The 24,270-nt window shown below is 35.7% G+C and overlaps 1 protein-coding gene across 16 annotated transcripts in view; it reads right to left on the minus strand.

Moving 5' to 3' along the window:
- Positions 1-609: 609 nt before the first annotated feature.
- EPB41L2 (erythrocyte membrane protein band 4.1 like 2) overlaps positions 610-24,270 on the minus strand; it is a 110,916-nt gene continuing 87,255 nt past the window's right edge. For 3 of the 16 annotated variants that reach the window (XM_081942837.1, XM_081942847.1, XM_081942846.1), the window contains exons 13-24: positions 23,486-23,551; positions 20,726-20,758; positions 17,988-18,134; positions 14,528-14,698; positions 13,094-13,147; positions 12,331-12,876; positions 11,131-11,253; positions 10,036-10,128; positions 8,174-8,254; positions 4,162-4,267; positions 3,922-3,964; positions 610-1,990 (exon numbers count right to left, since the gene is read on the minus strand). In XM_081942837.1, coding sequence (XP_081798963.1) covers positions 4,163-4,267; positions 8,174-8,254; positions 10,036-10,128; positions 11,131-11,253; positions 12,331-12,876; positions 13,094-13,147; positions 14,528-14,698; positions 17,988-18,134; positions 20,726-20,758; positions 23,486-23,551 — 1,419 coding nt within the window. In that variant the 3' untranslated portion in view covers positions 610-1,990; positions 3,922-3,964; position 4,162. Of the gene's footprint in view, positions 1,991-3,921; positions 3,965-4,161; positions 4,268-8,173; positions 8,255-10,035; positions 10,129-11,130; positions 11,254-12,330; positions 12,877-13,093; positions 13,148-14,527; positions 14,699-17,987; positions 18,135-20,477; positions 20,541-20,725; positions 20,759-23,485; positions 23,552-24,270 lie in introns of all 16 variants that reach the window. The other 13 variants (XM_081942848.1, XM_081942849.1, XM_081942851.1 and 10 more) reach the window with 13 other exon arrangements.

Below are 24,270 nucleotides of genomic sequence, written 5' to 3' on the forward strand. Positions count from 1 at the left end.
AACTCATAAACAAGCCATGTTCTTTTATTACTACACCATTTGAATTTGTATTTCTTAAAACTTTACAATTGCTCCCACCTATAATTTGAATTAATGTAGCCTACTTGTTTCAATGAACTAATACATTCTTCATAGTTCTTTTAGGTCAGCAGTTATTTTATTTATAAAAATAAGACCTTTCATGGAAACAAATGGTATAAATACTACCTAACACTAACTGTAAAACATCAATATTTTTAACAGGTCTGAGAATGGAAATCAGAGGTAGAGTGTCACCAACACAGTGACATTTCAGTCCAAATCTTTTGGTTTCATGTACCTGCTGAAAAGTACAAGAGCCACAAATGAAGTTTAGGGAATCCAATTGATCAAAGGCGATAAGAGTGGGCCACAACTCCATTTTGCCACTTCTAAGTGATCCTCTGAGAGTCAGAAAAATATTTTCTCTAAATATTAAAAAGAACAAAAGCAAAGCACTTGAAATATATGTTTAAGTATGTAAGAATTTGTTCCTATGAAGTTTTTTTTAATCCCAACACAATGTAAACATTAAGTTATGTTGAAAGGTTTACATAATTTTTAATGTCAAATATTAAAAGCAGAGAAACATTTAGAGAATAAAGAAACTTTATTTTATAACAGTATTATGCAAGCAAAATATCACTTAATACAACTTCAAGCTGCTATAAATTTAATATGGCATCTTAACTATACAGTTCATATGGTGAACAATGGAGAAAAATGGATATAGTCAACAGGTTTTCATAGAGACCTCCTCAGTAGCAGGCACCACTAATTATGGGCCTAAAGGCCATACCCTTGGTTCCTTCTGGTCCTCAAAACCTGTTCCTATTATTAGGCAAGCTACTTAAACAATAACTGCTCAACAAATGTCAGTTATAACAGGAGTTAATGAGTTTTTATTAGCGCTGGGCAACACTTAAGATTCAAAGACAAAAAGGCACATCGAAGAGTCCAAGAGAGAGACCATCTGTGGTGCTGGACTGCAACTCTTTAAGTGAGATATGTCTATTCCTGGGATCGCACAGACAGACCTATGGAAAACTCCTGCTTTGTTTAAGGAGTTGCAGAGAGATACTCTGCATGTTGCTTTCAGCCTTTGAATCACAAGCGCTGCCAGCCCTGGTTTTTTTAGGCAAAGCAAGCTTTTTCTGCAGATGCATTTATATAATGGGAGTATCTGACATTTAGCATAGGAAGAGAAAAGCGTTAAGTTTTAAGCTGCCTAAATTTGCTGGAAGGACAGAGCAAAATCCTTCCAACTCTGGAATGTTGCAGACCCCTATAGGTCTCTCTGAAGGGACTGGCTGAGGACAGTGAAGTGCAAACAAAAGGCTATTTGAACAGTGGCTGGTCAGTAGAAATGTTTTTTTTTTAATAGCTAAAACATCGATTCTATATGATATCAGCACCAGTTCCCTCAAAAAATAAGAGATCATCAGAATAAACAGAATTTTTGTTTAATATAGGAATCTATATAAAATCATATGGGTTTTCAGTTTACTTTCCCTGCCAAGCTATTTTGTTTTAATAAAAAGAATATTTTTCTTGTATTATTTGATATTTATCTGAAAAAGTAAAATTTTTCCAGTTAAGTCTTTGAGACATTTTTGAAAAAAGTCTATATCTAAATTAGTCAGGGTTCCTTTTCCCTGCATATTAAAACTGCTCAAGTAAACAGTGCTTTCTAAATATTTTTGCTTACTTTCATGCAAACAAGAAATCAGTTATACAAAAATAGCAGGGAATTGAACAAAAAAAAATCTCTATACCTCGTTAAAAATAAATCCAAGAATGTTAAAAATCGGTTATAAAAACAAAGACATACACGAAAAACTGTAAGGTTGGTAATTCGGTCTAGAGAAGTTTGGTCCCTGTGATGAACTTGGTGTATTCAGTGAAAGACTGGCTGGGATATCAACTTGGAATTATTTAAGTTCTTCATAGTCTCAAAGCATTCTTCATCAATCTAAAGAAGCAAGCAATTTAATACAATTATTGTTATAAATCTGAAACTATATTAAAACATTTTAATTGCCTTTTTTTCCTCTTTTGAAAACAGTTTTCCTTTCCAAGGCCTCATGCTATATTTTTCCAATAAACTTCGGACTCTAATTGGTCCAACCACCATTAAGCTGGAGATGGACAGAACCTGCCACTTTATTCTATAATTATAAATAGCAGTATTATACTTAGTGGGTAGAAGCTAAAACCAAGCTACTGTTAAAAATCCTCTTTAGATAAACATAACTCCTACTTTTGGAAATATCTCCTGTTTGTTTTATTTATTTTTAAATTTATTTGCTGCCCATCTGGCCTCAAGTTACTAAAGCAACTGCTAAGTCAAATGGTAAATTTCTTCTCAACACCAATGTATCACAAAATAGAATATAAGATATAAAAATTAAAATCACTACGTATAACATAATTTTTAAGATAGGTATACCCAGTTCTGCCTGGCTTAAAGTCAGAGACAAAGTCAGGTATTACATGTTACTACCTCACTTCCACATCTGGGTAGCTTTGAAAACCTGTGGTGGGAACAGAGACATTTGAGTTCTGCCAATGTAGACCACAAATCGCTTTGAAATCCGGGAATCTCTCAAGGTGCTGTTTTACTAATCCACAATGCTAAGGGCAGGAATATAACGGATACTTCCCTGACATCCAAATATAGTTGTGACTTCAAGGCAGGATCAAGAGATTTTTACTACTTAATTTACAGTAAAGTCATTAATCAGAATAGGATGCAAGAGAGAATGCTTTGCCTCCGTTATGCAGAAAATTGGTAATGATTTTTTTGATATTATCTACATTAAAATTCAAGGCTTGCAATTTAGAAAACACAGGGTTAGCATAAAGCTGCACCTTTCTATCAAGATCACTGATAATGCTGGAATACAGTATACTTTTCTTATAATGTTCTAGTTTATGAATATTCAGTTTGATATGCCAAAATAATTTGAAAATCCATATTGTTAATAATTTACCTACAGCATTTACATACCATTTAAAAAAAGCATGTTGTTGAATGTAACAATGCAAAACTTTCTTACCATACTTCGGATTTTTTTTTTAAATGTTGAATACTATCTGCAGCAGTGGTGGGTTGAAGGCAGTACGCCCCGATACGAGCGTACTGGTGCCTGCCCAGAGCATGGGGTACCATTCTGCTACGGTGCTCCGGAGGGCCCACCTGCCCACCTGAGCTCCTTACCTATATTTGAGCTCCTCTGTGCTTCCGCACATAGAGCGCACGGCGCCTGTGCAACGCTCCACCAAGCAGCTGGAGCATTGCGGAGGCATTGCAAGAGGTAAGGACGCATATGCGCGCGCGCTGCATGCATTCATGTGGTGGCTGCCGGGCTCCATTGCAACTGTACCGGAACCCACCACTGATCTGGAGGTCAGTTCCAAAACTGTACAAGCTGTATGACAAATAGTCATATATAGGAAAACCTGTCTAATTATCATTAAAAGGGCTTGTGTGGCTTTCATACAAAGGATAATGCTTTCTAAGAGCTGTATTATTTAGGATGATGGTAAAAACATAATTCTTTCACCAGATATTTGTTAATTATTCCAAAGATCATTTAAAACTGATTACTTTTACATTTTTATATTTTCTTTGTTGCTGTGAATTTTAGAGTAAACACGTAGAGTATTATGATACATATAAGGTGTCTATGATATATATATATAGCTTAAGTAGGATTTAAATCTTCCTGGATAAGGAAAACAAAAAATACTATATGTTGGAACAGAAGATTGCATGAGATCTGCATGGACAAATATTTAATATATCATCAGGTGACATCAGATATTTTGACAGTATTCTCAATAAACAGGTATCGTTTTTGCCATTTCTCCATGTTTTGATACTGCAAACTGCCTACATACCTTTTCCCTTTTTCTTTCCTGTAGTCTTGTTTCCTGAACCATTCTTTAAAAAAAAAATATGGAAGAAAAAAATCATTGCAAAATCAGAAGACCCATTTACCTACCATAAGGAATATTCAAGCTGAAGTGTTCATATGGTTGGTATCAACAATCAGCACTTCTAAAGCTATTATAAATAAATTCTCCTACAATTGTTATATCAACGATTGCTGTAATACATTATGGGCTGAAGATTCATACCTTAATGGCCTTCCTCTTCAAGTTCACTCTCCTTATGCACCACTACTCTTGTTACAGACATGTCAGGGTGCTGCTCTTTGGCTTCCTTAATGGCTTGTGCCAATGCCTGCAATGCCAGAAAAATGGACTAACTATATGGCAAATTAAAATTAACAGAGTTTAATGTGTAATAAAGCTCTTAATGCTTATCTTTCTGGAACAATTTAAATTAAATATTAAACCAAGCATATCAATCCCGTAATAAAACAACCAACTGTAGAAGAAGAAAAAACTTTTAAAGTGTTATATTGAAAGCTATAAATACATTTACAAATTTGCTGAATGATATCAAATATTTTAAAGTATTAAAATTTGTAGAAAGCTTGTTAAAGTAAGTTTTCTTTTTCATGTTTTGTTTTGTAAGGTACTGAAGACTTCTCCATAGCATATGCATACTACAGCAACTGTTTTCTTCTGCTAGTTTCCAATATGCTTTGTTCTAATGTTTACCCTATTTTCCCCTACTTGAGCTGATCTACAATCTCAGACTAATGAAATACAGTTTAGCAAACAAATGGAAAAGTTATTATCTTTTTCTTGTTCATCATTTCTACTCTACAATTTTGTCCTTCTCTCTCCAGTTTGTGCTAATGTGGTAACTGCAGAATTTGGAAAATGCATTCCAGAACACTAGACAGTGATTTTACTCTAAAATTTTACTTGCTGATGGGGGAAAAGGTCAGCAATCTCCATATATACCCTAAGCCTAAGCCAAAATTAATAACTGCTTTCTATATATAGTTACCCTAAACTTCAAACTTGAAAAAAATGCAAAAACAAATCCTAAGGAACAGCACAAAGAAATATACAAACATATATTTTGTTTCGCTGCCTGACATTTCTTTAGCAGCAAGTTTTTCAGAATGTATGGAAACAAAAAGAATACAAGTGTATAAATAACGATTCCTATTTAGGTCTATCACAGAAACAATGACCGGCATACTACTGAAAAAAGCACTCATGTTATTTTATACACACACACACACATATATACACACACACACACCATTTATGGATTAAATTTATACAAATGCATAGGTCCCACTGTAAATTTACTTTAGGATGTCATAATTTTATGGACTCCCAAATAGAGATAATTTTAAATTTTATGAAAACAAAATGTTTCAAATTTCCCAACCATACTGGGCATGTGTTGGGAAGGATATCCCTCCGATCTAATGCTAAGCAACTCTTCCATTTCATTTCAAGGAGACATTTATTTATTTATTTATTTCTTAGATTTTTAGACCGCCCCTCTCCCAAAAAGGGACTCGGGGCGGTGTACAGTCAATATAATAAAATCATTCATAATAATTAAATACATTTAAACTACATTTAAGATACATTTGGAGGGGGAAATAGGCTGTACTAAGAAATAAATAATTCTAATCTTAAAACATCACAATTAAAACCCCAAACCCTAAAATAAAATAAATCCCTGGGAGGTAAAACTAAGAAAGTGCCAGGCCAGCTGATTGAAACAGGTGAGTCTTTAACTTTTGCCGGAAGGAACGGAGGTCGGTGGTAGTTCGAATGTCTGGGGGGAGGTCATTCCAGAGGGTTGGGCCCATCACAGAGAAGGATCTACTCCTAGGTGTCGCCCGCTGGCATTGACTAGCAGACGGCACCAGGAGGAGCCCCTCTCTGTGTGAGCGGATAGGTCGCAGGGACGTGTGTGGTAGGATGCGATCCTGCAGGTAACTAGGTCCTCTGCCATGGAGCGCTTTAAAGATGGTGATCAATACCTTGAAACGCACCCGAAAGGCCACAGGTAGCCAGTGCAGCTCGCGCAGGAGAGGTGTTACGTGGGAGTAACGTGTACTTCCCATAATAACCCGCGCGGCTGCGTTCTGAACTAGCTGCAGTCTCCGGATGCGTCCCAAGGGAAGCCCCATGTAGAGGGCATTGCAGTAGTCCAGGCGAGACGTCACCAGCGCATGAGTGACCGTGCGCAGGGCACTCCGGTCCAGTAGGGGGCGCAATTGGCGCACCAGGCGAACCTGGTGGAACGCCCCCCTTGCCACGGCTGCCACATGGTCCTCCATTGACAGCCGGGCATCAAGGAGGACGCCCAAATTGCGCGCCCGCTCCACAGGGGACAATTGTTCGCCCCCTATGGCCAGCGATGGAGTCAGCTGGCTGAACCGAGGTGCCGGTAACCACAGCCACTCGGTCTTGGAGGGGTTGAGTTTGAGTCTGTTGTCCCCCATCCAGACCCCGACGGCTTCCAAACACCGGGACATCACTTCGACAGCCTCGTTGGGGTGGTTTGGGGTTGAAATATACAGCTGAGTATCATCAGCGTAAAGATGGTACTCAACCCCAAAACCACGGATGATCTCGCCCAGCGGCTTCACATATGCGTTGAACAGGAGAGGCGAGAGAACCGACCCCTGTGGCACCCCACAAGTGAGTGGCCTCAGGGACGATCTCTGCCCCCCTGTCAACACACATTGCTTCCGGTCGGAGAGGTAGGAGCCGAACCACCGCAAAACGGTGCCTCCGACTCCCATCCCCTCCAACCGGCGCAATAGGATACCATGGTCGATGGTATCAAAAGCCGCCGAGAGGTCTAATAGGACCAGGATAGAGGAGCAACCCCTATCTCTGGCCCTCCAGAGATCATCAACCAACGCGACCAAGGCTGTCTCGGTGCTGTGCCCGGGTCGGAAGCCGGACTGGCGTGGGTCTAGATAGTCGGATTCGTCTAGGTGTCGTGGGAGCTGCTGCGCCACCACATTCTCGACAACCTTCGCCAAGAAGGGGAGGTTGGAGACTGGACGATAGTTAGCTAGCTCCATTGGGTCGAGCGCAGGCCTCTTGAGCAAGGGTCTCACCACCGCCTCTTTCAAGGCGGTTGGTAAGTATCCCTCACTCAGTGAGGCGCTCACCAGGCCCAGGAGCCAGCCTCGTGTCACCTCCCAGGCTGCCAGTACCAGCCAGGAGGGGCACGGGTCCGTTAAACAAGTGGTGGGTCGCAGCCGTCCACGCAGCCTGTCCAAATCCTCGAGGGCAACAGAGTCAAACTCCTCCCAGAATGGTCTCTCAAGACTCGCTGTTGGCGGCTCGTCTGGTCCACTGACGGAGGTCCACCCGCTCCGGATCTGATCGATTTTGTCCTGAAGATATTCCCCAAACTCCTCTGCTCTACCCTGTAAGGGTGTCTCCCGCGCCCCCTGCGATAAAAGGGAGCGAGTCACCCTAAACAGGGCGGCAGGGCGGTTATCCGCGGACGCAATAAGAGCAGCGCAATGTCTACGTTTGGCCGCTCTTATTGCCACAAGGTAAGTCCGCAAATAGGCTCTTACCTGTGTTCGGTCAGATTCGGAGCGCGAGGATCTCCACCTGCTCTCTAGACGTCTCCTGTGGCGCTTCATCACCCTGAGCTCCTCAGTAAACCAAGGAGCCCGGGTGGGTCGATGCCGCAGGAGAGGTCGCAAAGGCGCAACCCGGTCCAAGGCCCCAGTCGTCGCCCTATTCCAGGCAGTCACTAGGTCCTCGGAACGGGAGCGGGACAAGGCTACAGGTATTGGCCCAAGCTCCGTCAGGAATCTATCAGATTCCATCAGGTGCCTGGGGCGGTACCAGTTTATAGAGTCTGGTTCCGCCTCCTCGCGGTGGGGGATAGCGCCAGGGAAGTCCAGCCGGAGGGATGAGTGACATTGAATTTGTCTCATACATCCAAATCTCAGATTAAATTTATTTCGAGGCCTTGATACATTACCATTAAGAAATTAAAATTAAATCCTGGTTACATTTATTTATGAAGAATTTTATGAGGACATGCTGAGTTTAATGAACATCCATGATTTTTTTTCTTTTATCTACAATAATCAATATTTATATAAATAAAGCATGTTTTAACTATTGTTCATGTTATCATGAATTTCAATTCTTATACCTTATATGTATTCTTAAATCTTCCTTTACTCTATATATAATTTCCTCATTATAAGCATTCATTTTGTCTCACCTGATCATGATCAAGATCTGCATCTCCCGTGATAACAATACGCTTTTCGATTCTGGTTTCTGATACACCACCTTTTACCATCTACAGGTTTCATCAGAAAAGGTTTATTTAATTCTATAATGCTGTGAATTTACTTGACATATATTGCAATGAAAAAGCTATTCAACAGAAATCCATCTGTGTAAAATTAGAAGAGCTACAACACACACTTCAAATGCCGTTGGAGTAAAGAGGTAAAAGTTAATGCATTGTCACTTCTAGATTAATATTTCTGCTATCTAGAACTGTTTCTGCTACAGGTGCATTTTATTGATAACTGCAATCATTTCTAACCTCTCTTCAGCACACCCTCCCTTGAATGCATATTAGGGGAAAGGGTACAAGAAAGAAAATAATAACTGGAAACACAATTCCTAAAATATATGTCCAGCTGATATTTTACCAGCCTATAAATTTAAAAAACAGAATTCAAAATGCAAATTAAAATAGTTCTTGCCTAGAAAATTTAATTGTGCCAAAATCAGAGCATCCAGCACTTCTCTGTTTTTTACTAGTCAAATAAAAAAAGCCTCATAGATGAAGAGATAAAAGTACATTTTTACCACCATCCCATCAACTTGTGGCTATTTGTTTGATCGCTGGCTTCAATTGATTCATATTTTTATCAAGGAGAGAGGAGGGAAGGGGAATTCTGTTCAAAGGTGAGCTTGAAACCCTTTTTGAGAGGGAAACCCATAAAAGAGGGACAGATTTGACTTTTGAGTTACATATACTATTCCCTCTGCCAGGTTAGAAAAAACTTTTCTTCTACCAGTTGTCTAGCTTTCATTAAGTTATTTTGAAATTAACGTTTTCTAGAAAGTTCAGAAGCAATAAAATAGTGGTGGGAAGCAAAAAATAATAATCTACTCTACTTTAAGATAGTCAGCAAAATTCCACCGTTGCAGAGCTTTTGGAATACTCTTCTGTAAATTCTTGATGGGTTGCAACTATTATAGTATTTTTATCAACTGCTCTATAGGAGCCTGGTGGCTCGCATGGCTAGGATGCTGGGTTGGAGCTTAGCAAGCCTGAGTTCAAGACCCGAGTGCTGTTGTGGAGCAGATGAGCTCCTGTCCTACACTCCAGCTCCTGCCAGGAATAGGAGCGGAGCCTCCAACTGGGCATCCCCCAGGCAATGGTGATGTCATTGGCTAATCTTTTCAACCTCACCAAGTGCCAGGGCGCTTCTGACATGAGTGTGATGCAATCAACTTGCTCTGTTGCTCATTAAATGTTATTTCACTTTTTATTCTGACACACATCCATACTTTTATTAAGTTAATATATTATTTTGTATGTTACTTGAATAATTTTATTGGGCAGTACCTATAGAAGTATTTGCTAAAACATTTTAAAAAAAGAAAAGCTTAGCAAGAACTACGTTTCTTAGCATAGAGTAACATACAAAACTATAAAGACACTTAAAAAGCTAGTATTCATGCATGAGAAGCCAACTACAAAACCCATCTCTAATCAAGCCAATTACTATTGAAAAAATTTTCTTTAGGGAAGCATAAACGTATCACAGTGAGCAAAAATGCTTATGTAAATGATTACTTTGGCTTCATGCATTCTCTTATAATAGCATATTAAAGCAATGTTTATACTTTATTTAGATGAACATGCAAATATGGCTTCCAACTCCAGTTAGGAAAAGAACAAGGACCGTTACAAACTGCTGAGATGCCCCCACAGCAGGAGGAATCAAATAGAAGCAATTAAATTTGTTCATGTAAATCAGAATTATAAAGCTCAAAGACTCGGGAAAAAAACCTGAGTGACAAAGAGCTTCACACTCTAAATTATTTCTTTTCTCCTACCTTAGTAATATGTGTGGTTGTGGTAGTAGAGACAGATTCTGATGTGATTGTCTGCGCACTCAACAACATACCAGCATCAACACCATCATCAAACTACATAGGCAAGAAAAGCACATACTGATTAAAAATTAAATAAAATTAAATAAAAATACAAATGATTTTTTAAAGCAGAACCAATCTGATAAGAAATCAAATGCTGTCTCTTATCAAGTAGATTGTATTCAAGCACAGTGTCTGCTTATATCCTGATTGTGAAAGCAATGCCATTTTTTCTTTGTGACCTGAGTAGTAAACAGTATGATCTTTGGACAGAAAAATATCCAATTCCAATCCTTTTCAATTTGCTGATGCCTAAGATATCAATGTGTAGCTGATTTATTTCATCCTTCATTGTGTTGAGCTTTCCCATGTTTGTGCTTCTTCTATTTTATGATTGCTCAATAATTCTCTTTGAAGAGAATTGAAGTATTATTTGCTGTTAGGCAAAATCAGTGATTAGCTATCTCAAAGACTTGAATCTATCAGTGTCATTGAACAACACAAATACTCCAAAATATCATCAACAGATATTCCTGGCATACACTCTGGGCATTTTTTGTGCATGTTTTCCCAGGAACATCCCACAACTACCACTACCATCACAATGAGGCAGTATAGCAGGAACCTGAGGAGGAATCATTCTATAGTTCAATTTATCAAGGGCCAGTACAATATTGTCTTGTGCTGAGGATATATGAAGAGGGAAGTGCTTATAGTGAGTAATGACATTAGAAATGTAAAGATAGGCTGGTGACAGGGCTTACAGCCAGGACAGTAACTTACTCATGTTGCAAATGTACTAGGCATCCCAATTTGTTTAGACAGGCTATTGCACAGTGTATGGAAGAAATCAGTAAATGTGATGTAACTTATTCTGTAATCTATATAAAATCAAAAGCAATTATTTCTCTCAAACATTTGGGAAGTATATATGGAAAGTAAGCCATGATTGTTGTGATCACGATTGTTTTGATTCCTATCTTCTTAAATTCTTACCTAGATAGGCAGCATGATCACTTTAATTAAATATAGCTATTTTAATTTGAACATCTGTACCTGAGGAGATTCATAGGTGATCGTTTTAGTCTCTGTCTGAACAATTGGGACTTCTTTGGTGGATATTTCAGTTCTTTGTGAAGCATCTGAAATCGTCACCATCTCAGTTTTAATAAGTGGAGGCTAGTGTTCAGAAAATACAGAAATCTATATTCAAAAGTCATGAAACAGTGAAATATACAGTATTTAGACTACGATCGAGCTTGACGTGAGAAAATAATGGTTATTGTAAAGATATCTTCCATTTTTTAAAAGTCAAATCTTAACACCAGGTGCACAATCCTGACAAACAATAGCATCAATAACCTACTTATAAAGCATTTTCAAACTATATTAGTAGATATTCCATTCTATATTAATGGATAATGTTGACCGATTAAGGGGAAAAAATGTCCAAGTCCTTTAAATATGCAACTCCAAAAATATCTTAAACAAGTAGGAAGAACAGAATAAATCAGACATTGTTTGGCTTCTCAATATACCAGTAATGCCTGACCAGGAATGGTCAAGTAATATCTACTAAAGATGACACTCAGTTATTAATCTATGCTGCTTAATCCCTGCCTCTCCATATACTCAGATTTAACTGATTGGCACTATTGTTTTTTTGACAAGAATGCTCACTAACCTATCATGTGCGATAGGATACTTTAAGTTGTTTTACTCCTATCATTCACTATAATTTGACTGTCTATTTTGGACTCAGAAAACTTTGATTTATCATATAAAATAAGGAGAAGTGTAAATGCAAACAGCAATAATCTGATAATTATCACTTCCAATGATGTTTTAGGAAGCACAAATATCCATGTACAAGTGAAGTGATATTGTGCCAAGCTCTAAACAGTAACTTTTCACAAACGTTTAGAAAAAATTGTGTTTTAAGAGAGAAATATATTAAAGATGCTGGCTATTTTTGCCATACACATTATATAAAGCTTCATATTTGTCATGAAAGATCAATCAACTAAATGCTTGAAGATTCATAAAGCATGCAAACAGAAGAGAAACATGAGAAACTTAAAAAAAGGAGAAAAAGATGATATAATCCCAAACAAATTCCTTCTGAGAGAAATGAAAAATTTGACTCCCCCAATCTTCAATATTATGAAATCTGAATAAGATAGAGAAGAAGAAAGGCAGAAATATTTGACCCTATGATGGAGGCACCTCTGGGTCACTTCCTCTTCTACCATTTACCTCTGAGCAACAAATTAATTGTGGTGAAACATCAATGTCAATATGCAATGCTTCTCCATTTAGTTTGGGTAGGTCTTCCTCCTTTTCTTCTTTTGGGCCTTCATCATCCAATCTTCTTAACTTTGTCTTTTCTGATGTGTTTATGGAAGCTTCATTTGTTTGGACCAGAGCTTCAGTCAACTGCTTCTGCTCAATTGCTGTTTGAATTGGACTGACTTCTTCTGAAAATTTAACGCAAACATCTGCTGTTGAGCTCTGTTCTTCCTCTTTGGTAGTTTCATTTTCTTCCAATTCTTCTTTTATAGTATCTTGTATAATCGGCTGGTGTGGCTGATACTCTCCTACTTCATCTTCACTCTCACTACTGCTGCTATTGGATGACAGTGATGAAGAGTCTTTATTTGCTAGATGTTCCATCTTCTGACTTTCCCCACCACCACAGACAAATGGCATTTTCCCCCTGTTGGTATCATCTGTGACTATTGTCTCTGCTATCCCAACCTCTGCCTGTTTCTTCTCCACTATGTCCAGAGTCTCATGTGAACTCTGCACAAAACAAATGGGTGAGAAAAAACAAAAAGTAGAACATATGAATAAATAAAATAACGAACATAAAACTAAAAGATAGGTGGGCAGGTCATATGAAGAGCAAAGATGACTTGCAATTGTTAAATGAAAAAAACACAACAATAACAAACAAAGAAAAGACAAAAGAAGATTTTGAAATGTAAAAGCTCAATGGACTATGGCAATATATTAGAACCTTAATATTCCTGCTGGTTCCAATGGAAGATTCTTCCGTTTGGAAAGTAAATTTCTGTGAAACAAAAAAGCAATTGGAAGAGATATAAATACATGTTTACACTCAACTGACACAAACATGTGCCTTTACATTTTACAACAGCACAGAGGGGCTGACTATACACTCATACACTTATGGGACAATTTTGTTAGATCACACACAAGAACATTGAAAATATTAAAAAAAAATACTTGGGCTGGTGACTGCCAGGGCCTTATTATGGGTTATGTTAAACATCAATATAAAAACTCTCTCTCTCTCTCTCTCTCTCTCTCTCTCTCTCTCTCTCTCTCTCACACACACACACACACACACACACACACACACACACACTCAAATAGTGGCATTAAAATACTATTTATCTCATAAATAACAAAAGCCAAACCATCCAAGCTAATGCTAACAAGTACAGACTTCATTCAGTCAAATCAAAGAAATGTTCATAAATTTCATACATGTACATGCAGTACTAGTTTCTAGTTAACTGATAGGGACTTCTGACTACGTTGCTACAACTACCAAAATATTCATATTTCAGTGAAAGTAATAAGACTTCCTAAGTTATTATAATGTAGGAACTATGGAGCTAATGCAGCTCTAAAGAAATGTGAAATTTGTTCCTTAACAATACTGCATCAGGTGAAGGAGTATATTTAATAATGGAAGGATAAAGCAATATGACTAGAACATAATAATGATTTCCAGCTGTATAGAAACTGACATTAACTGTTAACATTTAGCATCTTTTATGATCTATTCCACATTTCCTACGGTATAGACAAATTAGTTAACAGAGCTTAAAAGCTAAATGATAGAGATATGAGCAAGTAGGAAAATGGTATATTTGTTCAATTAAATCTAGCACAGCATGTGTGACATAATAGGGAATTTTATACTTTGACAAGTATAAAGTTTGATATAGTTGACGTTTATGGGTTTTTTCAACACTGTGTGTGTGTATCTATGTATATATACAAATAGTGAAAAATAATTTTTAAGATCTATCTCCAAGAAATAGATTTCTGGTAAAATACTTTTACCTTACTAATTTTTTCTCTATCAAACATATTGCATTTAACATTTCATTAGATATTGATTTTTTAAAAATAATAATAATGCAAGTGCCTGTCGTCTACTCATCTATTTTCAATGCATTTGGGGAGGTAACTCTGAAATAGCATTGATGGAAAAAGCCCACCATGCAAACATTTTCAGCATATTTTGGTTCCCATTGAACATTAAGGCTTTTCAAAATAATTTCAGCTTATATATCTTTTAAAATATGATAGGACATTCAATTTGGACATAAGCATTTATCTGACATGTTAAAAATTGCCCATCCTCCCATCCACAACTCTATGCTTTGATTTGGGAAAAGGAAATGTGTAAGAGCACCTCAGGTAATAGCTGAGAGATGGATGAGGCAGAGAATTTTTCAGAAGGTGTATTATCTTTCCCAACAGCGCCCTCTGCTGTCCACGAGAAAGCTGAAGTGAAGGCAGATTTCATGCTAGTGGAAAACCCCTCTTTACTAAATAAAATGGATGCTATCTCCTCTTCTAGGCTCTAGACAAGTCAGAAAGTGGAAATCAACAAATTAACACTAGAAGACAGAAGTAAGCTGAAAGAAAGAAAGAAGCAAAGAAACAGGGAGAATAAAAGGGAAAGATCATGCAAGAAGAGAAATACATAGAATGGTATATTCAAATGTGTTTTCAAGATAGAAATTATTTTACTTCTATGACAAAAATATATTTTAAAGTTTAATTCAATATTTGCCATTGCTCATAATCATCTTCCATTTTTAAATCTACAAATTTCAAATTAAAGCACCCTGACATGATGTCAAAAAAAATTGATCACATTTTCAATTCCCCCCCTCTTCATATTAGTTGAATTTGTTTAATAAATTTACTCTCATTGTAATATTAATGCTATAGGTAAGAGTAGGTTCAACAATGAATATGTATAATAAACCTGCATAATCAATACGAACCAAATGATTTTATTCTGCTTAATTCTGCAGTTTTACTTAAAATTTAACAATTTTGCATATATGTACAGCAACTCAATATGGAAGATGGACAGTAAAGCTGGAGTTAGTTTGTAACACGAATACAGTTGAACTAAGTTTTGATTGTCTCTTTAAATATTTTTGAATAAAATGATTTGCATATATGACTAAACAAGTTGGATCAAATAGGAGCATTTATTAAACAACTGTAATCAGTTTCAAAGTACGGCAAAAAAGTATCTTATTTGGATAGTCCTGGAAAGAAAGAATTACAGCTTTCTGAAAGGGGGGTAGGGGGTAAACCCAGTTTTATTTTAAAAATATTTAATACTACAAAATCTATCTCTTCTTTTGTAAAGCTCTAATTTCATTTTCTTGTTAAGGCTGCAAAAGGTCTACATTTACATTTATTGATTAAGCTTAGTATATTTGCCATACACCAAGATTTCTCATTATGTCTAATAGTGATATGTTTAAAATTAGAGTATATCTTGATCAGGACTATATTACAGAATCTTAACATTGCTCTAATAGATTATTGTAATATTTACTTTTCCTGAAAAGATCCTGTCCTTTCAAATAGGTAAAAGCAATATGAAATAATTACTGATGTTGCCTCACTTAAATATGCCCCATTTATTTGTGCATATGCGTGTGCATGCATGCAATTAGTCTCTCTCTCTCTCTCTTACTCTCACATACACACACACACACACACACACACACACACACTAGCAATAGCAATGATAAAATTCAGAAATAAGATTTATCAATGCTATTGTTTGTTTGTTTATTTATTTAAATTTTATGCTGTCCATCTCCTTTATAAGGTAACTTTGGGAAGTCTACAAGTAAAAAAATAATGAACATATTAAAACATTAAAACTACATAGATTAATATTTTAAAAACTATACTGAAACCAGAACTAAGAGATAAGACAGGATGTAGCATAAGAAACTGAAATAGCAACACTGTCCAATTACATACAACATATAACATTCATGTGCATAGAATAAAAGACAAGAAAAAGAAAAGAGTGAATTAGAAGTAGATCCTTCAGTTTGTGAACTTTAGAGATTTAAGAGGTAAACTGTTTAAATATGACGCATTTTAATACTACATATAAATTCTAGCCTATATGAATGAAAATGTATATGAATGCTAACGCTAGTATATTTATCTCATTAAATGGGTGCCATTAAATAAACTACTACAACTTTAGAATTATATTCACTTTCTGCTCAGTAATTTGGTTTATATCCAAGATGAAGAAATTCCTTAACATTATTGTTAAGGAAATCCAAAATTACTCCATCACATATATATTATCACATATGCTGTGCTAGGCAATAGTGGATGAAAATGCTGTTCAGAATATCAAAGATAGTTCATCAAGGGCTCTGAGTTTGGGGAAAAAAACAAGTATTCTTCAAACTTAAAAGAACTGCCACTGTGCTGGGGATAGCTTGTTAAAGTTTAAGTTGAATATCTACTTGGGAAATTGCTATCTGCAGCTAGAGGGGGGGAAAGACAAGACATTGAACAATTAAGCAAAGTAATAACAACAGATAACAGGGCCCCAGATGCTTGGAAGTATAGGAATAAAAGATAAGTTTGTAGGCAGCCTCATTGTGCTCTTCTGTCAACCAATAGACCCTTTAAGTCCATTCCTATTCCACTGAAGGCATATTCCCATTGCTCCTAGTTTTACATTCATTGTGGGAAATTTGCATTCTTTTTTCCAAATCAACATGTAAGAAGAGAGTTAAAGAGCTTTACAAAGTGTCAACCCACAAGGTAGAATACCTCCCAGAAACACAGGCATTGAGATGTATGCAATTTTTGTATTCAAAACCCACAGAAATGTCAGACAAGAATGCCCAGCAAAATGCCGACACAACATTGAAAAACAGTGTCTTGCCAACTATCTAAAAAACCTATATGCTATCTTACATGAGAAGCTACATGCTACTTTTCTCGGAATATTCAAGATATGAAGCTCACTAGGTATAGGACATCATTTACACTACACAAACACATCAAACTTATTTTATGAATTTATAACATTACACTAACATAGTTTACAGAAAAATGAAAAAAATACTCTCAGTCTTTCAGTGCTTATATATTTTATAAAGAAGTGCTGGTCAAATCAAGAGGATAACCCCAAAGTTAACAATTTCAGGAGTTCAATGTTCATACAGATTAAAACTGTATTAGAATAAAATTCAAATTCCACTAATCTATACTCAGGTTGGTAGCAATCTCCAACAAGAATCTCTAAATGCCAACTTATTAAAAGGATATATCTATTTCAAAGTATCCTTTTTTTCTACACAATTGTTAACTATGATCGCTAATTGAATAGCGAAAGAATTATACTAAAGTTCCATAGATACCCTTAATGCTATTATGTTTCAAAATCTTCTATTATAAATCCCTGATACTCTGACTGCATTCCATTCTGCAGAAATTTTAAATGTATTAGTTTGTGAGATGGAGAGATAATGCTGTATATGATGCTTTTTCCCTAGTTTCCTTTTTCTGATAGATTGTGTCCTGCCATTTATTGTTAACAGTGAACCAACAAAGTTACTTAAAAACTTTGAATGAATATGATTAGAACTACACTATTACTCTAATGAGATATGACCAATATCTTCAACTCTGGTTTCCTTACAACTTGTGAACAAAGCAAAACATGCACACCAAGTTAATAAGTATTAGCTGCAAATAAATCACACATTAGCAATGAAGAGACGGTTCTTATTTTTCTTATTAATATGAAATAATACATATTGCTTATTATGGAATGCTGACAAGGGTCTTTAATGACATACCCCTTGTGTTTGTAGAGTTAGAGGTGTGATACGCCGTTTTTCCCATTCATTGGGGCGTGGCTCAGGAGTGGATTCCATAAAATTGCGCTTGAGTTCACTAATGCTAGCCTGATGCTTCAGTAATTCATCCTGAGTCTTATCCAGTTCCTACCAATGTGTAATGTAAAAAGAGTAGGGGATTCATACAACAAAGACAATTTTTTTAAAAAAACACCATGAAAAGTGCCTAGTGTTTGAAAATATAACAGCAGTTTATCAATTTAAAAATATTCATTTATACCTTTTTCAGGAAAATAAATACCTTGTTTTTATTTCCATTATACTGTTGAAAATCATGTAATACACGTATTTCAAATAAAATAAAAATTTGGTGTTGCTGTACTACTGGCACATTTGAAGTTTTTATGCACCATAATGCAGTCTGCTGCAAAACTGTGGTGAAATGTAGCCTGGATTCCCAGGAGGGAGGGGCTGCATTCCAGAGAACCAAGGTACAGTGAAATTAAGACAGTTTGGTTGAGAGAAAAAGGAAACAGCAGGTCCTCCTTAGAAGTTCTCAGTATATTTTTAATGAAGCAAATAGTTGGTTGGGAAAATTTATGCCTATATGTGAGGAACAATACAAGAAACTCTTAAAAGTAACCTTGCATGTCTTTCTTGGGTTTTGGAACCTGACAAAAAAACAGTAACTTGGGCAGGTGGCTGTCAGAGGCTTTATGCTACCAACTAGTACACAATAAATTCTACAACTATGAGGGACTGATGTTTATGCAACAAATGAATTGCTGCAGTGAATCTGCATATTCTAAGCCTTCTTACAAGTATAACCTTGCAATTATAATTGCCTGTTATACATTACAGAATCAGATGATTCATTTTTATATCAAAGAAGCATACATCACATACATCACTAAGAAGGGGACTGGGAATTAGAGTATCTTGGCTTAGCTATCAGAGTAAGAGCCAGAATATGCTCTTGCTACAACAGGATCTTTATCAATGAATTTGCATTTATTTGCAATCCACCATAGAAAAAAAGTAAAATAATTCATTTGGAAATATTTTCTGGAAGAACTATAATCTTTCCTTGTCTGCCAGTGAATTTACTAGGAGGAAGCAGCAAATTCCATTATTATCTTTTTTAATGTAACAAAATATAGCTTGATGAAAACAGATGATTTTGTCATCCACCTACTGAGCTTTCAGATGAATTATTTCAAGTATAAACCTGACTTCTGCAGTTCCTTTTAAATGTTATGCCATTGTTAATGACACATGAAGGGGAGGGGCAAAAGCTACTCTGCAATTAATCTGCAAATTAATTTATAAAACAAATGAAATAGTAAGGAATTGGGCTAGTTAATTTAATTAAACCGAGAAATAACATTCTGTTCTTTTATATTATCCTTGTGGTGATAAAGCTAAGAAGATACATAGTAGGGAAGTCTGAGAAAACTAATATGCTATATATGTTAAGGAAAAAAGAAAAACAGATTCAGGATTATGCTGATGAAAGAGAACATTAAACCAGCAAGTAGAGAAAATATTTTCCCACAGTTTTGGGGAAACTGGAAGCTTTGTGTTGCTATTTGTATAAACAAAACTCTTATTTGACAAGATTGAAACATAGCAATCTATGACAAGATAAACTATATAAATACAAAAATTTCAGGGGACAATTTAAATTTTAATGGTAATCTAAAAATGGAAATCAATTTGAATTTATTACAACTTGTCTCAATATAATATTTAAAAATAATAACTTTAAGATTAGGCACTTTTCTTGGATTTGTTCAATGCAATGTTATGCAATAATCTCAACAATGTTTTGATAAAGTTACGCCAATATATATTAAATTATCAGAAGCTGCCAGAAAGCAACAAAACATATTAGTAAGGTTACTGTAAATCTACAGGCCTATACATTATATATCTACCTGTCTCTGAGATATCCTAAATTTAATATTGGAAATAGCCCCATCTGGATGATACATATTTGTTATTTACAAATTATTTTGCCAAAATAATCTACATCCACAATTTTATCTTCAAACCTTTGGCAATTAAACTTACAATGCTTTAAAAAGTTTGGTAGGTTGCCCACAAATAACTTAGGAAAAGAACTCGGAATTTCTGTTTTAACTCAAAAGCCACATTTTCTCTATTCTTATACTTCCAGTCAGGTTTAGGAAGTGTTGCAACATAAGGGAAGCTCCTGCAACTATGAAGTGATAGACATTTCTAAAAAGTCATATTACTTTTAAGTCTGAACATCTAAACAGGGCCATGTTCCACTTGCCACTGCAGAGTATTTTTAACAGTTGAAAATGTAGCTCATTTTACAGAATTACCAAAATAGAACATGCATGTTCAAGTTGAACATCTCCATGCATTTCATGCATTGTGCCCAGAGCAGCCTGCAAGTGATTTCCCATCTCGTGCAGCCTAGCAGCCCATGAGAACAGAAAGAACTGGTTTAATTATACAGACCTCCAACATTAAATTGCTATGTCTGACATAAATATTTTCCCCATTTACTCTCAAGGAATAAATCTGTAAAATTAAAGCACATACACACACATAAAAGAGAACAAGGGGGGAGAAAAAGCCCATGATAATCAAAAAGGCCAAAAAAGTGCTTAAAAATTCAATAAACAGGGCTTTGAAATTAAATACAGAAGTGCACCATGCAAACACAAACTATAGACGCTTCAAACACTAATAATGCAATCAGCAACCTTCTTGTGAATTTCGTCCTCTTCCATTTCCGTCTATGTAGTGGAATCACCCAGAGATCAGCAAAAAAGGAGAATTAGAGGAAGCTACTGGAGCATAATGGAATCTTTAACTGGAAATACTGCAAACAACTTAACCTCTTTACAAGCACAGAATGTATTGGCTTCAAATATTGCTCAGTGTATTAAACGACTAGTCATCTACCTACAGCACTGTAGCAATGGCTGAATTGAAAATTCTGCCATTCTACAGACAGAACTCTGTATTAGTATATTTTTCTCCATAACTTTAAAGGATTGTAAAAACAGAATAGCTTGAAAAAAATAAGTTTTTGAGTTTTGAACTTTCTGAGTGAGCTATTTTAATTATATTTAGAATAAAGTCTGCTGTCTATGCTCAGTAAAGTGGTCTTTCGGGATTTTATTTGTTTTGTTAAAAATGTTTGAAATCAACAAAGGTCATTCAAAGAACACAGCATAGTCCAAATAAAATTGATAAATGAGATCTTGGTACATATATAATATCAAACTCAGGTTAAGATTTGAACTTGCACCTCTCCCCCCCCCCCCATCATACGTTTCAATGCATTATTTTATCTCCAAAATGTATTATCTATTATCTATTACTATTAATACCTATTTATTTAGATATGTGCAAAATGTCTCAAATTCAAACTACTTCAGCATGGTGTGGCTGTCAATTTTTTTAGCATGAAGCTGATTGTTGCATTGAATTTCAAAAGTGTTTTAAGTGCTGGGTATATTTCCAAAATGGTTGAAATAGACCATCTGCCTCTCATAATTGGGTTTTCAAGTCATTCTAAATCTGAAACATTTTGCCTACTCCTTGCATAAGCCAATAATGCAAATTACTATTTGCAACTGGTTGGCAGTACTTTACAAGAGAAGCACAAACTATCTTTAGATGCAATTGATCTACATTAACAGTAAGACAAGACATTACTGGAGTAGATAAATGATGATACTGAAAATACACAAATGCACAGGTCAGTCATATTAACACCAACGGATGGTTTTTGTTAAGCACTGAATCATTTCTTTCTTTGCACAGTCAAGAGAGGGCATCTGGAATCTCTTGTTAACCTATAGCATTTTGTATTCTAAAAATCTGGTAGTTAATCTTACTGATTTAGAGTCTGTTCGGGATAACATTGGACAGGAAATTTAAATCCAAAGACATGTAGAACAATTATAACCAGAAAAAAAATCAGAAGTTTAACAATATTTAATTGCTTTCTGAGTAAATTATTGATTTTGTATGACCCATGTTGGAGAAGTTGAAGTAGGGCCAATGTAAACACCAGGGCAGAGGTAGCACAGGTCTGGCCCTTTCACTTATGAAATATTATTCAAATATAATACCAAATGCAACTAATGACAAGTTATCTTCAATAAGATTAGCATGTTTAACATTTGCACATATGATTGGCATTGAAATATAGTTCCAACACAGGGCTTGCTTTAAATGTACTATATACAGAATTCAACACTATTTACTCAGTTCTTTTTCTGGCCCAAGAGTTGTATTTGATATGAGTGGCACACAAGATACAATACAGGATGGGTTCATGATTGATTTTTTTTGTTTCATTAATATTTAATTAAGTATAAGTATATTTAATGACTGCTTTTCAATAGGTTTAATAAGTTCTAACAAGCTTCTAGTTTTGGAAAACTAGGAAGCCACGACTAAAGTTTCAAAAGTCAGATGCAGCTTTGCCATGATGCGACAAAAAAAAAATCAGAATTAGCTATTGAATTACTGACCCGTGACCCCTGTTGAACAATTCCCCAAATCAGTTTTTAAAATCATTTATGTACAACAAAGTTTCACAGTACTTGCTTTGAAGTTGGTTTGTATCGGCAAACCCTAACTAAGACTGTGGTTTATTATGAGTGAAAATAAATGCTTCCAGCCTCCTCTTATATCTACGCTGGAGGAAGGAATAGCACACAAACTTGTATAAAGCCTTATTCTAATCATAATACACAACTGCTTATTGTTACATTTGAACAAAGCCTTTTGAGCATTTGTCAAAATGAGACACTAGTATCTAAAAGAGGCAGAAATATCTAACGGAAATAGGGAGGAAAGAACACATATTAAAGGAAACCAGTTCAATTATTTTTCATATGACTAAAGAATGCTAAACAATTTACAGAATATTATGTCTAAAGGCCAGTTGCTTGTTTCGGAAGTTGTATGTTTCATCTTTGGGAATGCCTTGACCTAATCCATTTTGGAAGAGATATGCCATAAGAGTAGCACCTAAGTGCATAGATTTGTATGGACTTGATTGCTACAAGCATGAAGCAAAGCTTCAATGTAAAAAGAGTTTATTTAATTCAGAGGTGTGCAATTTGAGGCCCTCCAGTAGCCTAAGATTGCATTTCTAAAATCTGGTAGCCAGTTTTTGACAGTGCAATTTTTGATTTATGAGATTCTAAACATACCAGGAAACATCTTAATGTAGCTTGTGTTCTAAAACTTTTCTAAGAATAGTGTCAAGTAAATCATACTATTTTAATACTGCAGAATTTATATAGATGGTTAATCCATATAAAAATATATCTATATTTAATCTACTTTTTAATATTGCAGAATTTATATAGATGGTTATGTATCAATAGATGGCACTAAACACACAGCCACCTTGGCCTCATTCTAGAAATACAGATTACTTCTGAACATGTATTAGCAAATTTATATACAAAAGACAATTAGGCAACAAAGTTACACACCTTCTCTTCCTTTGCTTTGTCTGTTAGAGTAGCGCCATTAAAAACATTCAGAGAAGTTGCTTTAGGCTCCAGGTTGCAACATAACAGAAGGACAGGAAGGGACAATGTGAGTGAAAAAGGAACTGATTAGAAAGTAAGGAGAAATGACACAAATAATGCGAAAGAGAGGAAGAAATGAGAGAGAAGTACCAGAAAGATATTGTTGAACACGAAGTGGGAGGAAGGAGATGCACATTTCTGTAAAACTAAGACAGCCAACACACTAAAGAAAACCATCTCAAACTAAATACTGTAGATACAGCCTCTTCACTTTTAGTAATTTTATCAGCTTCTCTGTCTATTGCAAGAAGGAAAAAATGTCCCCCTCCCATGGGTTACAAGCTAGTAGCTGGTAAATGATTTATCTTCATTTCTATTACATTTTGGCTTTTCAGCCACAGTACTGAAAGTTTCTGCTCTCCATGCATGTTTACTAAGGTTATGATAATCTAAAATATCTAAAACCATGTCCATTTCATGAATATTGATTAAGTTTGAGGAACGGGATGAAAAGGAATGAATGAAAGATGAAAGCTAATGCATAAATGCATAAAATACAGAGTGGAGAGGAGAAAAACAAAATGGGAGGAGTATAGTGGTAGAGAAAGTCTAATCTTAGATGCAGACATGACCATAATATAAAGGTGTATTTGTAAGCAGAAGGAAAGCGTAGAGAAGAGGGAAGGGAGAAATTTGTTAGTGAGAATTTTTACTCAAAAATAGGACAAGCAGTACTGTTAGAATAT

The sequence above is a fragment of the Natrix helvetica genome (assembly GCF_964273705.1).
Source record: "Natrix helvetica genome assembly, chromosome: 2".
Taxonomy (NCBI): Eukaryota; Metazoa; Chordata; class Lepidosauria; order Squamata; family Natricidae; genus Natrix; species Natrix helvetica.